This window comes from Cherax quadricarinatus, unplaced genomic scaffold (assembly GCF_038502225.1).
Source record: "Cherax quadricarinatus isolate ZL_2023a unplaced genomic scaffold, ASM3850222v1 Contig9, whole genome shotgun sequence".
Lineage (NCBI taxonomy): Eukaryota > Metazoa > Arthropoda > Malacostraca > Decapoda > Parastacidae > Cherax > Cherax quadricarinatus.
Window position 1 is genome coordinate 317,008 of NW_027195035.1, and position 16,013 is coordinate 333,020.

The 16,013-nt window shown below is 40.2% G+C and overlaps 1 protein-coding gene across 1 annotated transcript in view; it reads left to right on the forward strand.

The window, feature by feature from the left end:
* Positions 1-16,013, forward strand: part of LOC128701029 (protein kinase C-binding protein NELL2a) — a 112,354-nt gene that overhangs the window by 61,622 nt on the left and 34,719 nt on the right. Inside the window, exon 5 of the mRNA XM_070079735.1 lies at positions 1,566-1,694. Coding sequence (XP_069935836.1) covers positions 1,566-1,694 — 129 coding nt within the window. The remainder of the gene's footprint in view (positions 1-1,565; positions 1,695-16,013) is intronic.

Sequence of the window (16,013 nt, forward strand, 5' to 3'; positions counted from 1 at the left end):
CATCTGGTGTTATCTTGTGTTATATAACATCTGGTGTTATCATGTGCTATATAACATCTGGTGTTATCTTGTGTTATATAACATCTGGTGTTATCATGTGTTATATAACATCTGGTGTTATGTGTTATATAACATCTGGTGTTATGTGTTATATAACATCTGGTGTTATCTTGTGTTATATAACATCTGGTGTTATCATGTGTTATATAACACCTGGTGTTATCTTGTCTTATATAACATCTGGTGTTATCATGTGTTATATAACATCTGGTGTTATCATGTGTTATATAACATCTGGTGTTATCATGTGTTATATAACATCTGGTGTTATGTGTTATATAACATCTGGTGTTATGTGTTATATAACATCTGGTGTTATCATGTGTTATATAACACCTGGTGTTATCTTGTGTTATATAACATCTGGTGTTATCATGTGTTATATAACATCTGGTGTTATCATGTGTTTTATAACACCTGGTGTTATCATGTGTTATATAACATCTGGTGTTATCTTGTGTTATATAACATCTGGTGTTATCATGTGTTATATAACATCTGGTGTTATGTGTTATATAACATCTGGTGTTATGTGTTATATAACATCTGGTGTTATCATGTGTTATATAACACCTGGTGTTATCTTGTGTTATATAACATCTGGTGTTATCATGTGTTATATAACATCTGGTGTTATCATGTGTTATATAACATCTGGTGTTATCTTGTGTTATATAACATCTGGTGTTATCATGTGTTATATAACATCTGGTGTTATCTTGTGTTATATAACATCTGGTGTTATGTGTTATATAACATCTGGTGTTATGTGTTATATAACATCTGGTGTTATCTTGTGTTATATAACATCTGGTGTTATCTTGTGTTATATAACATCTGGTGTTATCTTGTGTTATATAACATCTGGTGTTATGTGTTATATAACATCTGGTGTTATGTGTTATATAACATCTGGTGTTATGTGTTATATAACATCTGGTGTTATCATGTGTTATATAACACCTGGTGTTATCTTGTGTTATATAACATCTGGTGTTATCATGTGTTATATAACATCTGGTGTTATGTGTTATATAACATCTGGTGTTATCTTGTGTTATATAACATCTGGTGTTATCATGTGTTATATAACATCTGGTGTTATGTGTTATATAACATCTGGTGTTATCTTGTGTTATATAACATCTGGTGTTATCTTGTGTTATATAACATCTGGTGTTATCTTGTGTTATATAACATCTGGTGTTATCTTGTGTTATATAACATCTGGTGTTATCTTGTGTTATATAACATCTGGTGTTATCTTGTGTTATATAACATCTGGTGTTATCATGTGTTATATAACATCTGGTGTTATCATGTGTTATATAACATCTGGTGTTATGTGTTATATAACATCTGGTGTTATCATGTGTTATATAACATCTGGTGTTATGTGTTATATAACATCTGGTGTTATCATGTGTTATATAACATCTAGTGTTATCTCATGTTATCCCTGGCTAGCAGAGCTGGTGTAATCTTGTTATCTTAACTATCAACAGCTGACGGCGTCGGAGGCCAGACTGACAGCGATGTCAGAATGTGACTGTCAGCGATCCTGTCGTGTTAATGGCACTGTCAGGCAGGATGGTGCCACCTGGAAGACTGGTTGTGAGATCTGCTCCTGTCTGGTAAGTAGTAGTGGTGGTAGTAATGGTGGTAGTAGTGGTAGTAGTGGTGGTGGTAGTGGTGGGGGTAGTAGTGGTGGTAGTAGTGGTGGTAGAAGTTGTAGTAGTGGTGGTAGTAATGGTGGTAGTAGTGGTAGTAGTGGTGGTGGTAGTGGTGGTGGTAGTAGTGGTAGTGGTAGTGGTGGTAGTAGTGGTGGTAGTGGTGGTAGTAATGGTGGTAGTAGTGGTAGTAGTGGTGGTGGTAGTGGTGATAGTAGTGGTAGTAGTAGTAGTGGTGGTAGTAGTGGTGGTAGTAGTGGTAGTAGTGGTGGTGGTAGTGGTGGTGGTAGTGGTGGTAGTAGTAGTGGTGGTAGTAGTGGTGGTAGTAGTGGTAGTAGTGGCGGTGGTAGTGGTGGTGGTAGTGGTGGTGGTAGTAGTGGTGGTGGTAGTAGTGGTAGTAGTGGTGGTGGTAGTGGTGGTGGTAGTAGTGGTGGTAGTAGTGGTGGTAGTAGTGGTGGTAGTAATGGTGGTGGTAGTAGTGGTAGTAGTGGTAGTGGTGGTTGTAGTAGTGGTGGTAATAGTGGTGGTACTAATGGTGGTGGTAGTGGTGGTGGTAGTAGTGGTGGTGGTAGTGGTAGTAGTGGTAGTAGTGGTGGTGGTGGTAGTAGTGGTAGTGGTAGTAGTGGTGGTGGTAGTGGTGGTAGTAGTGGTAATAGTGGTGGTGGTAGTAGTGGTAGTAGTAGTAGTGGTAGTAGTAGTGGTGGTAGTAGTGGTAGTGGTGGTGGTAGTAGTGGTAGTAGTAGTGGTAGTAGTGGTGATGGTAGTGGTGCTAGTAGTGGTAGTAGTGGTGGTGGTAGTAGTGGCAGTAGTCGTAGTAATGGTGGTGGTAGTAGTGGTAGTAGTAGTGGTAGTAGGGGTGATGGTAGTAGTGGTAGTAGTGGTGGTGGTAGTAGTGGTAGCAGTAGTGGTAGTAGTAGTGGTGGTAGTAGTGGTAGTAGTGGTGGTGGTAGTAGTGGTGGTAGTAGTGGTAGTAGTGGTGGTGGAAGTGGTGGTGGTAGTAGTGGTAATAGTGGTGGTAGTAGTGGTGGTGGTAGTGGTGGTGGAAGTAGTGGTAGTAGTAGTGGTGGTAGTAATGGTGGTAGTAGTGGTAGTAGTGGTGGTGGTAGTGGTGGTGGTAGTAGTAGTGGTAGTAGTGGTGGTGGTAGTAGTAGTGGTATTAGTGGTAGTAGTGGTGGTAGTAGTGGTGGTAGTAGTGGTGGTGGTAGTGTAGTAGTAGTAGTATGGTGGTAGTAGTGTAGTAGTGGTGGTGGTAGTAGTAGTGGTGGTAGTGGTAGTAGTGGTGTAGTGGTAGTAGTAGTAGTAGTATTAGTGGTAGTAGTGTAGTGGTAGTAGTGGCAGTAGTAGTAGTAGTGGTGGTGATGGTAGTGGTGCTAGTAGTGGTAGTGGTTGTGGTAGTAGTGATAGTAGTAGTGGTAGTAGTAGTGGTGGTAGTAGTGGTGGTGGTAGTAGTGGTGGTAGTAGTGGTAGTAGTGGTGGTGGTAGTGGTAGTGGTAGTAGTGGTAGTAGTAGTCGTGGTAGTAGTGGTGGTAGTACTAGTGGTAGTAGTAGTGGTAGTAGTGGTGGTAGTGGTGGTAGTAGTGGTGGTAGTATTGGTGGTAGTAGTGGTTGTAGTGGTGGTAGTAGTGGTGGTGATAGTAGTGTTGGTAGTAGTGGTGGTGGTAGTGGTGGTAGCGGTGGTGGTACTACTGGTGGTAGTAGTGGTGGTGGTAGTGGTAGTAGTGGTGGTGGTAGTAGTGGTGGTAGCAGTTGTGGTAGAAATGGTAGTAGTGGTAGTAGTGGTGGTAGTAGTGGTGGTGGTAGTAGTGGTGGTAGTACTAGTGGTAGTACTAGCAACAATACCCCAGATAAAGCAACAATACCCCAGATAAAGCAACAATACCCCAGATAAAGCAACAATACCCCAGATAAAGCAACAATACCCCAGATAAAGCAACAATACCCCAGATAAAGCAACAATACCCCAGATAAAGCAACAATACCCGAGATAAAGCAACAATACCCCAGATAAAGCAGCAATACCCCAGATAAAGCAACAATACCCCAGATAAAGCAACAATATCCCAAATAAAGCAACAATACCCCAGATAAAGCAACAATACCCCAGATAAAGGAACAATACCCCCAGATAAAGCAACAATACCCCAGATAAAGCAACAATACCCCAGCTAAAGCAACAATACCCCAGATAAAGCAACAATTCCCCAGATAATGCAACAATACCCGAGATAAAGCAACAATACCCCAGATAAAGCAACAATACCCCAGATAAAGCAACAATACCCCAGATAAAGCAACAATACCCCAGATAAAACAACAATACCCCAGATAAAGCAACAATAAGAACATAAGAACATAAGAACGAAGGAACACTGCAGAAGGCCTACTGGCCCATGCGAGGCAGGTCCAAGTCCCTACCGGCTTAAGCCAATGCACCCAACCTAGTCAGGTCAGGTCACATTGACTTAAGGGAGGAACACGGCAACCGACCTGTTAGCACAAGCTATCAGGTCCAACTCACACCCACCCACATCTACTCATGTATTTATCCAACCTATTTTTAAAGCTACACAACGTTCTGGCCTCTATAACTGTACTTGGGAGTTTGTTCCACTCATCCACAACTCTATTACCAAACCAGTACTTTCCTATATCCCTCCTGAATCTGAATTTTTCCAACTTAAAACCATTGCTGCGAGTCCTGTCTAGGCTAGATATTTTCAGCACACTATTTACATCCCCTTTATTTATTCCTGTCTTCCACTTATAAACCTCAATCATATCCCCCCTAATTCTACGTCTTTCTAGAGAGTGCAGTTTCAGGGCCCTTAGTCTATCCTCATAGGGAAGGTTTCTGATACATGGGATCATCTTTGTCATCCTCCTTTGTACATTTTCCAGAGAATTTATATCCATTCTGTAATACGGTGACCAAAACTGTGCAGCATAATCTAAATGAGGCCTAACCAAGGATGTATAGAGTTGAAGAACAACCTGAGGACTCCTATTATTTATGCTTCTTGATATGAAGCCAAGGATTCTATTAGCTTTATTGCGAACACTTATGCACTGTTGTCTTGGTTTCAGATTACTGCTAACCAGAACTCCTAAATCTTTTTCGCAATCCGTAATATTAAGATCTACATTATTTAGTTTATATGTGGCATGGTTATTGTCCTGTCCAACATTTAGAACTTTGCATTTGTCTATATTAAACTGCATCTGCCACTTCTCCGACCACTGCATCAGTCTATTCAAATCTTCCTGGAGTGCTCGAATGTCCTCGTCAGAATGAATTCGACGGCCTATTTTGGTGTCATCGGCAAACTTGCCGATGTCGCTCTTTATGCCCTCATCTATGTCGTTTATGTAGATTGTGAACAGCAGGGGGCCCAACACTGACCCCTGTGGAACACCGCTCGTGACGCTTCCCCACTCTGATTTCTCCCCATTTATGCAAACTCTCTGCTGCCTATTTGTCAACCATGCCTCTATCCAGGAAAAAATTTCTCCTCCTATTCCATGTGCTTTAATTTTCCTCAATAGTCTCTGATGTGGGACCCTGTCAAAAGCCTTACTGAAGTCCATATACACAATATCATATTCATTACCATGATCTACCTCCTCAAATACCTTAGTGAAAAAAGTTAATAAATTCGTAAGGCAGGAACGCCCCTTTGTAAAACCATGCTGAGATTCGTTGATTAATTTATGCTTTTCAAGGTGGCTACGAACTGCCTCGGCAATTATTGATTCCATAAATTTTCCCACTATGGAGGTTAGGCTTATTGGTCTATAGTTCGAAGCTAAGGACCTGTCACCTGTTTTGAAAATAGGTATCACATTTGCCATTTTCCACTTATCTGGCACCATGCCAGTTTGTAGTGATATGTTGAAAAGATTAGCCAAAGGTGTGCTAAGCTCCTCTTTACATTCCTTTAGAACCCTTGCATACAGTTCATCAGGGCCTGGGGATTTGTTAGGTTTTAATTTATCTATTTGCCTAAGGACCATGTCACTTGTGACCCTAATAGTGCACAGTTTATTATCGTCCTGTTCTACATAATTTATCATTACTGGAATATCGCTGGTATCCTCCTGTGTAAAAACTGAGAGGAAGTATGTGTTAAAAATTCTACACATTTCCTTATCACTGTCAGTGAGCTGACCCGAGGAACTTTTGAGTGGGCCTATCTTGTCCCTGATCTTACTTCTGTATACCTGAAAGAATCCTTTTGGGTTAGTCTTCGATTCTCTTGCAACTTTAACCTCATAATCTCTATTTGCTTTTCTAATTCCCTTTTTTATTTCTCTCTTTAACTGAATATATCGATTTCTTAATTGCCCCTCTCCTCTTTTGATTTGCCTATATATGCCTCTCTTTTGACCAATCAGATATTTTAATCTATTGTTCATCCATTTAGGATCATTTTTGTTTGATCTGATTTCCCTATTTGGAACATAATTTGACTGAGCAGCTAGAACTATGCCCTGAAAAGCGTCATATCGGCAACCATCACCACCTACCTGACCCCTAGTCAGGTCATTCCAGTTCAGCCCACCTAAGTAATTTTTCAGTCCTATGAAATCAGCCAAGCGAAAGTCAGGGACGGAGACTTGATTGCCATTATTAGGGGAATTCCATGCTATGTTAAAACTGAGTGATTTGTGATCACTCTCCCCAAGCTCATCATTAACCTCAAGATTATTAATTAGTGTTTCCCTACTGGCAAGAACCAAGTCAAGGAGGTTATTTCCCCTAGTTGGCTCTGTCACAAACTGTTTTAAAAAACAATCCTGGATCGTATCAAGAAAGTCACCCGACTCTAAATTTCCTGTCAAATTGCTCCAGTCAATCTGTCTATAGTTGAAATCTCCCATTAGCACAACATTTTCGTATGTAGATGCCTTACGAATTTCGTCCCATAGAAGTTTACTGCACTCCCTATCAAGATTTGGGGCCCTGTAAATCACACCCAAAATTAGTTTTTCTCGGCCCTCGAGAAGCTGTAACCAAACAGATTCAGTGGCTGACGCTTCTAATTTAATATCTTGTCTAACACAACAATTTAAATTGTCTCTGACATACATCGCTACTCCACCACCTTTCCTGTTGACCCTGTCAGTGTGGAATAATTTATAGCCTTGTATGTGACATTCAGAGGGCATCTCTCTATCTTTCAGATTGAGCCAGGTCTCTGTTATAGCAATAATGTCTATGTTTCCTGCACTTGCAATTAATCTTAGCTCATCTATCTTATTTCTAACACTCCTGCTATTAGTATAGTAAACCTTAAGGGAGCTAGTCCCTTGCTGCCCTCTGCTGTCCCCCTTTGTTTGCTGACCTGTTCTATTGTCTTTATTTATAACTTCATGCTGAATGCCTTTTATACATTTACTGTTTCCAACCCTAGTGTTGCAACCTGCTTGTTTCCCACACACACCCATACCTCTATCTTCCAGATAAAGCAACAATACCCCAGATAAAGCAACAATATCCCAGATAAAGCAACAATACCCCAGATAAAGCAACAATACCCCAGATAAAGCAACAATATCCCAGATAAAGCAACAATACCCCAGATAAAGCAACAATACCCCAGATAAAGCAACAATATCCCAGATAAAGCAACAATACCCCAGATAAAGCAACAATACCCCAGATAAAGCAACAATACCCCAGATAAAGCAACAATACCCCCAGATAAAGCAACAATATCCCAGATAAAGCAACAATACCCCAGATAAAGCAACAATACCCCAGATAAAGCAACAATACCCCAGATAAAGCAACAATACCCCAGATAAAGCAACAATACCCCCAGATAAAGCAACAATACCCCAGATAAAGCAACAATACCCCCAGATAAAGCAACAATACCCCAGATAAAGCAACAATATCCCAGATAAAGCAAGAATACCCCAGATAAAGCAACAATACCCCATATAAAGCAACAATACCCCAGATAAAGCAACAATACCCCAGGTAAAGCAACAATACCCCCAGATAAAGCAACAATACCCCAGATAAAGCAACAATATCCCAGATAAAGCAACAATACCCCAGATAAAGCAACAATACCCCAGATAAAGCAACAATACCCTAGATAAAGCAGCAATACCCCAGATAAAGCAACAATACCCCAGATAAAGCAACAATACCCCCAGATGAAGCAACAATACCCCAGATAAAGCAACAATACCCCAGATAAAGCAACAATACCCCAGATAAAGCAACAATACCCCAGATAAAGCAACAATACCCCAGATAAAGCAACAATACCCCAGATAAAGCAACAATACCCCAGATAAAGCAACAATACCCCCAGATAAAGCAACAATACCCCAGATAAAGCAACAATACCCCAGATAAAGCAACAATACCCCAGATAAAGCAACAATACCCCAGATAAAGCAACAATACCCCCAGATAAAGCAACAATACCCCAGATAAAGCAACAATACCCCAGATAAAGCAACAATACCCCAGATAAAGCAACAATACCCCAGATAAAGCAACAATACCCCAGATAAAGCAACAATACCCCAGATAAAGCAACAATACCCCAGATAAAGCAACAATACCCCCAGATAAAGCAACAATACCCCAGATAAAGCAACAATACCCCAGATAAAGCAACAATACCCCAGATAAAGCAACAATACCCCAGATAAAGCAACAATACCCCAGATAAAGCAACAATACCCCCAGATAAAGCAACAATACCCCAGATAAAGCAACAATACCCCAGATAAAGCAACAATACCCCAGATAAAGCAACAATACCCCAGATAAAGCAACAATACCCCAGATAAAGCAACAATACCCCCAGATAAAGCAACAATACCCCAGATAAAGCAACAATACCCCAGATAAAGCAACAATACCCCAGATAAAGCAACAATACCCCAGATAAAGCAACAATACCCCAGATAAAGCAACAATACCCCAGATAAAGCAACAATACCCCAGATAAAGCAACAATACCCCAGATAAAGCAACAATACCCCCAGATAAAGCAACAATACCCCAGATAAAGCAACAATACCCCAGATAAAGCAACAATACCCCAGATAAAGCAACAATACCCCAGATAAAGCAACAATACCCCAGATAAAGCAACAATACCCCAGATAAAGCAACAATACCCCAGATAAAGCAACAATACCCCAGATAAAGCAACAATACCCCAGATAAAGCAACAATACCCCAGATAAAGCAACAATACCCCAGATAAAGCAACAATACCCCAGATAAAGCAACAATACCCCAGATAAAGCAACAATACCCCAGATAAAGCAACAATACCCCAGATAAAGCAACAATACCCCAGATAAAGCAACAATACCCCAGATAAAGCAACAATACCCCAGATAAAGCAACAATACCCCAGATAAACCAACAATACCCCAGATAAAGCAACAATACCCCAGATAAACCAACAATACCCCAGATAAACCAACAATACCCCAGATAAACCAACAATACCCCAGATAAAGCAACAATACCCCAGATAAAGCAACAATACCCCAGATAAAGCAACAATACCCCAGATAAAGCAACAATACCCCAGATAAAGCAACAATACCCCAGATAAAGCAACAATACCCCAGATAAAGCAACAATACCCCAGATAAAGCAACAATACCCCAGATAAAGCAACAATACCCCAGATAAAGCAACAATACCCCAGATAAAGCAACAATACCCCAGATAAAGCAACAATACCCCAGATAAAGCAACAATACCCCAGATAAAGCAACAATACCCCAGATAAAGCAACAATACCCCCAGATAAAGCAACAATACCCCAGATAAAGCAACAATACCCCAGATAAAGCAACAATACCCCAGATAAAGCAACAATACCCCAGATAAAGCAACAATACCCCAGATAAAGCAACAATACCCCAGATAAAGCAACAATACCCCAGATAAAGCAACAATACCCCAGATAAACCAACAATACCCCAGATAAAGCAACAATACCCCAGATAAAGCAACAATACCCCAGATAAAGCAACAATACCCCAGATAAAGCAACAATACCCCAGATAAAGCAACAATACCCCAGATAAAGCAACAATATCCCAGATTAAGCAACAATACCCCAGATAAAGCAACAATACCCCAGATAAAGCAACAATACCCCAGATAAAGCAACAATACCCCAGATAAAGCAACAATACCCCAGATAAAGCAACAATACCCCAGATAAAGCAACAATACCCCAGATAAAGCAACAATACCCCAGATAAAGCAACAATACCCCAGATAAAGCAACAATACCCCAGATAAAGCAACAATACCCCAGATAAAGCAACAATACCCCAGATAAAGCAACAATACCCCAGATAAAGCAACAATACCCCAGATAAAGCAACAATACCCCAGATAAAGCAACAATACCCCAGATAAAGCAACAATACCCCAGATAAAGCAACAATACCCCAGATAAAGCAACAATACCCCAGATAAAGCAACAATACCCCAGATAAAGCAACAATACCCCAGATAAAGCAACAATACCCCAGATAAAGCAACAATACCCCAGATAAAGCAACAATACCCCAGATAAAGCAACAATACCCCAGATAAAGCAACAATACCCCAGATAAAGCAACAATACCCCAGATAAAGCAACAATACCCCAGATAAAGCAACAATAACCCAGATAAAGCAACAATACCCCAGATAAAGCATACAATACAATACCCCAGATAAAGCAACAATACCCCAGATAAAGCAACAATACCCCAGATAAAGCAACAATACCCCAGATAAAGCAACAATACCCCAGATAAAGCAACAATACCCCAGATAAAGCAACAATACCCCAGATAAAGCAACAATACCCCCAGATAAAGCAACAATACCCCAGATAAAGCAACAATACCCCAGATAAAGCAACAATACCCCAGATAAAGCAACAATACCCCAGATAAAGCAACAATACCCCAGATAAAGCAACAATACCCCAGATAAAGCAACAATACCCCAGATAAAGCATACAGATACAATACCCCAGATAAAGCAACAATACCCCCAGATAAAGCAACAATACCCCAGATAAAGCAACAATACCCCAGATAAAGCAACAATACCCCAGATAAAGCAACAATACCCCAGATAAAGCAACAATACCCCAGATAAAGCAACAATACCCCAGATAAAGCAACAATACCCCAGATAAAGCAACAATACCCCAGATAAAGCAACAATACCCCCAGATAAAGCAACAATACCCCAGATAAAGCAACAATACCCCAGATAAAGCAACAATACCCCAGATAAAGCAACAATACCCCAGATAAAGCAACAATACCCCAGATAAAGCAACAATACCCCAGATAAAGCAACAATACCCCAGATAAAGCAACAATACCCCAGATAAAGCAACAATACCCCAGATAAAGCAACAATACCCCAGATAAAGCAACAATACCCCAGATAAAGCAACAATACCCCAGATAAAGCAACAATACCCCAGATAAAGCAACAATACCCCAGATAAAGCAACAATACCCCAGATAAAGCAACAATACCCCAGATAAAGCAACAATACCCCAGATAAAGCAACAATACCCCAGATAAAGCAACAATACCCCAGATAAAGCAACAATACCCCAGATAAAGCAACAATACCCCAGATAAAGCAACAATACCCCAGATAAAGCAACAATACCCCAGATAAAGCAACAATACCCCAGATAAAGCAACAATACCCCAGATAAAGCAACAATACCCCAGATAAAGCAACAATACCCCAGATAAAGCAACAATACCCCAGATAAAGCAACAATACCCCAGATAAAGCAACAATACCCCAGATAAAGCAACAATACCCCAGATAAAGCAACAATACCCCAGATAAAGCAACAATACCCCAGATAAAGCAACAATACCCCAGATAAAGCAACAATACCCCAGATAAAGCAACAATACCCCAGATAAAGCAACAATACCCCAGATAAAGCAACAATACCCCAGATAAAGCAACAATACCCCAGATAAAGCAACAATACCCCAGATAAAGCAACAATACCCCAGATAAAGCAACAATACCCCATATAAAGCAACAATAATACAATACGCCAGATAAAGCAACAATACCCCAGATAAAGCAACAATACCCCAGATAAAGCAACAATACCCCAGATAAAGCAACAATACCCCAGATAAAGCAACAATACCCCAGATAAAGCAACAATACCCCAGATAAAGCAACAATACCCCAGATAAAGCAACAATACCCCAGATAAAGCAACAATACCCCAGATAAAGCAACAATACCCCAGATAAAGCAACAATACCCCAGATAAAGCAACAATACCCCAGATAAAGCAACAATACCCCAGATAAAGCAACAATACCCCAGATAAACCAACAATACCCCAGATAAAGCAACAATACCCCAGATAAAGCAACAATACCCCAGATAAAGCAACAATACCCCAGATAAAGCAACAATACCCCAGATAAAGCAACAATACCCCAGATAAAGCAACAATACCCCAGATAAAGCAACAATACCCCAGATAAAGCAACAATACCCCAGATAAAGCAACAATACCCCAGATAAAGCAACAATACCCCAGATAAAGCAACAATACCTCCAGATAAAGCAACAATACCCCAGATAAAGCAACAATACCCCACATAAAGCAACAATACCCCAGATAAAGCAACAATACCCCAGATAAAGCAACAATACCCCAGATAAAGCAACAATACCTCCAGATAAAGCAACAATACCCCAGATAAAGCAACAATACCCCAGATAAAGCAACAATACCCCCAGATAAAGCAACAATACCCCAGATAAAGCAACAATACCCCAGATAAAGCAACAATACCCCAGATAAAGCAACAATACCCCCAGATAAAGCAACAATACCCCAGATAAAGCAACAATACCCCCAGATAAAGCAACAATACCCCAGATAAAGCAACAATACCCCAGATAAAGCAACAATACCCCAGATAAAGCAACAATACCCCAGATAAAGCAACAATACCCCAGATAAAGCAACAATACCCCAGATAAAGCAACAATACCCCAGATAAAGCAACAATACCCCAGATAAAGCAACAATACCCCAGATAAAGCAACAATACCCCCAGATAAAGCAACAATACCCCAGATAAAGCAACAATACCCCAGATAAAGCAACAATACCCCAGATAAAGCAACAATACCCCAGATAAAGCAACAATACCCCAGATAAAGCAACAATACCCCCAGATAAAGCAACAATACCCCGAGATAAAGCAACAATACCCCAGATAAAGCAACAATACCCCCAGATAAAGCAACAATACCCCAGATAAAGCAACAATACCCCAGATAAAGCAACAATACCCCAGATAAAGCAACAATACCCCAGATAAAGCAACAATACCCCAGATAAAGCAACAATACCCCCAGATAAAGCAACAATACCCCAGATAAAGCAACAATACCCCAGATAAAGCAACAATACCCCAGATAAAGCAACAATACCCCAGATAAAGCAACAATACCCCAGATAAAGCAACAATACCCCAGATAAAGCAACAATACCCCAGATAAAGCAACAAAACACCAGAAAAAGCAACAATACAGATAGAGCAACAATACCCCAGATAAAGCAACAATACCCCAGATAAAGCAACAATACCCCAGATAAAGCAACAATACCCCATATAAAGCAACAATACCCCCAGATAAAGCAACAATACCCCAGATAAAGCAACAATACCCCAGATAAAGCAACAATACCCCAGATAAAGCAACAATACCCCAGATAAAGCAACAATACCCCAGATAAAGCAACAATACCCCAGATAAAGCAACAATACCCCAGATAAAGCAACAATACCCCAGATAAAGCAACAATACCCCAGATAAAGCAACAATACCCCAGATAAAGCAACAATACCCCAGATAAAGCAACAATACCCCAGATAAAGCAACAATACCCCAGATAAAGCAACAATACAATACAATACCCCAGATAAAGCAACAATACCCCAGATAAAGCAACAATACCCCAGATAAAGCAACAATACCCCAGATAAAGCAACAATACCCCAGATAAAGCAACAATACCCCAGATAAAGCAACAATACCCCAGATAAAGCAACAATACAGATACAATACCCCAGATAAAGCAACAATACCCTAGATAAAGCAACAATACCCCAGATAAAGCAACAATACCCCAGATAAAGCAACAATACCCCAGATAAAGCAACAATACCCCAGATAAAGCAACAATACCCCCAGATAGAGCAACAATACCCCAGATAAAGCAACAATACCCCAAATAAAGCAACAATACCCCAGATAAAGCAACAATACCCCAGATAAAGCAACAATACCCCAGATAAAGCAACAATACCCCAGATAAAGCAACAATACCCCAGATAAAGCAACAATACCCCAGATAAAGCAACAATACCCCAGATAAAGCAACAATACCCCAGATAAAGCAACAATACCCCAGATAAAGCAACAATACCCCAGATAAAGCAACAATACCCCCAGATAAAGCAACAATACCCCAGATAAAGCAACAATACCCCAGATAAAGCAACAATACCCCATATAAAGCAACAATACCCCAGATAAAGCAACAATACCCCAGATAAAGCAACAATATCCCAGATAAAGCAACAATACCCCAGATAAAGCAACAATACCCCAGATAAAACAATACCCCAGATAAAGCAACAATACCCCAGATAAAGCAACAATACCCCAGATAAAGCAGATAAAGGAACAATACCCCCAGATAAAGCAACAATACCCCAGATAAAGCAACAATACCCCAGATAAAGCAACAATACCCCAGATAAAGCAACAATACCCCAGATAAAGCAACAATACCCCAGATAAAGCAACAATACCCCAGATAAAGCAACAATACCCCAGATAAAGCAACAATACCCCAGATAAAGCAACAATACCCCAGATAAAGCAACAATACCCCCAGATAAAGCAACAATACCCCAGATAAAGCAACAATACCCCAGATAAAGCAACAATACCCCAGATAAAGCAACAATACCCCAGATAAAGCAACAATACCCCAGATAAAGCAACAATACCCCAGATAAAGCAACAATACCCCAGATAAAGCAACAATACCCCAGATAAAGCAACAATACCCCAGATAAAGCAACAATACCCCAGATAAAGCAACAATACCCCAGATAAAGCAACAATACCCCAGATAAAGCAACAATAAAGCAACAATACCCCAGATAAAGCAACAATACCCCAGATAAAGCAACAATACCCCAGATAAAGCAACAATACCCCAGATAAAGCAACAATACCCCAGATAAAGCAACAATACCCCAGATAAAGCAACCCCAGATAAAGCAACAATACCCCAGATAAAGCAACAATACCCCAGATAAAGCAACAATACCCCAGATAAAGCAACAATACCCCAGATAAAGCAACAATACCCCAGATAAAGCAACAATACCCCAGATAAAGCAACAATACCCCAGATAAAGCAACAATACCCCAGATAAAGCAACAATACCCCAGATAAAGCAACAATACCCCAGATAAAGCAACAATACCCCAGATAAAGCAACAATACCCCAGATAAAGCAACAATACCCCAGATAAAGCAACAATACCCCAGATAAAGCAACAATACCCCAGATAAAGCAACAATACCCCAGATAAAGCAACAATACCCCAGATAAAGCAACAATACCCCAGATAAAGCAACAATATCCCAGATAAAGCAACAATACCCCCAGATAAAGCAACAATACCCCAGATAAAGCAACAATACCTCCAGATAAAGCAACAATACCCCAGATAAAGCAACAATACCCCCTATAAAGCAACAATACCCCAGATAAAGCAACAATACCCCAGATAAAGCAACAATACCCCAGATAAAGCAACAATACCCCAGATAAAGCAACAATACCCCAGATAAAGCAACAATACCCCAGATAAAGCAACAATACCCCCAGATAAAGCAACAATACCCCAGATAAAGCAACAATACCCCAGATAAAGCAACAATACCCCAGATAAAGCAACAATACCCCAGATAAAGCAACAATACCCCAGATAAAGCAACAATACCCCAGATAAAGCAACAATACCCCAGATAAAGCAACAATACCCCAGATAAAGCAACAATACCCCAGATAAAGCAACAATACCCCAGATAAAGCAACAATACCCCAGATAAAGCAACAATACCCCAGATAAAGCAACAATACCCCCAGATAAAGCAACAATACCCCAGATAAAGCAACAATACCCC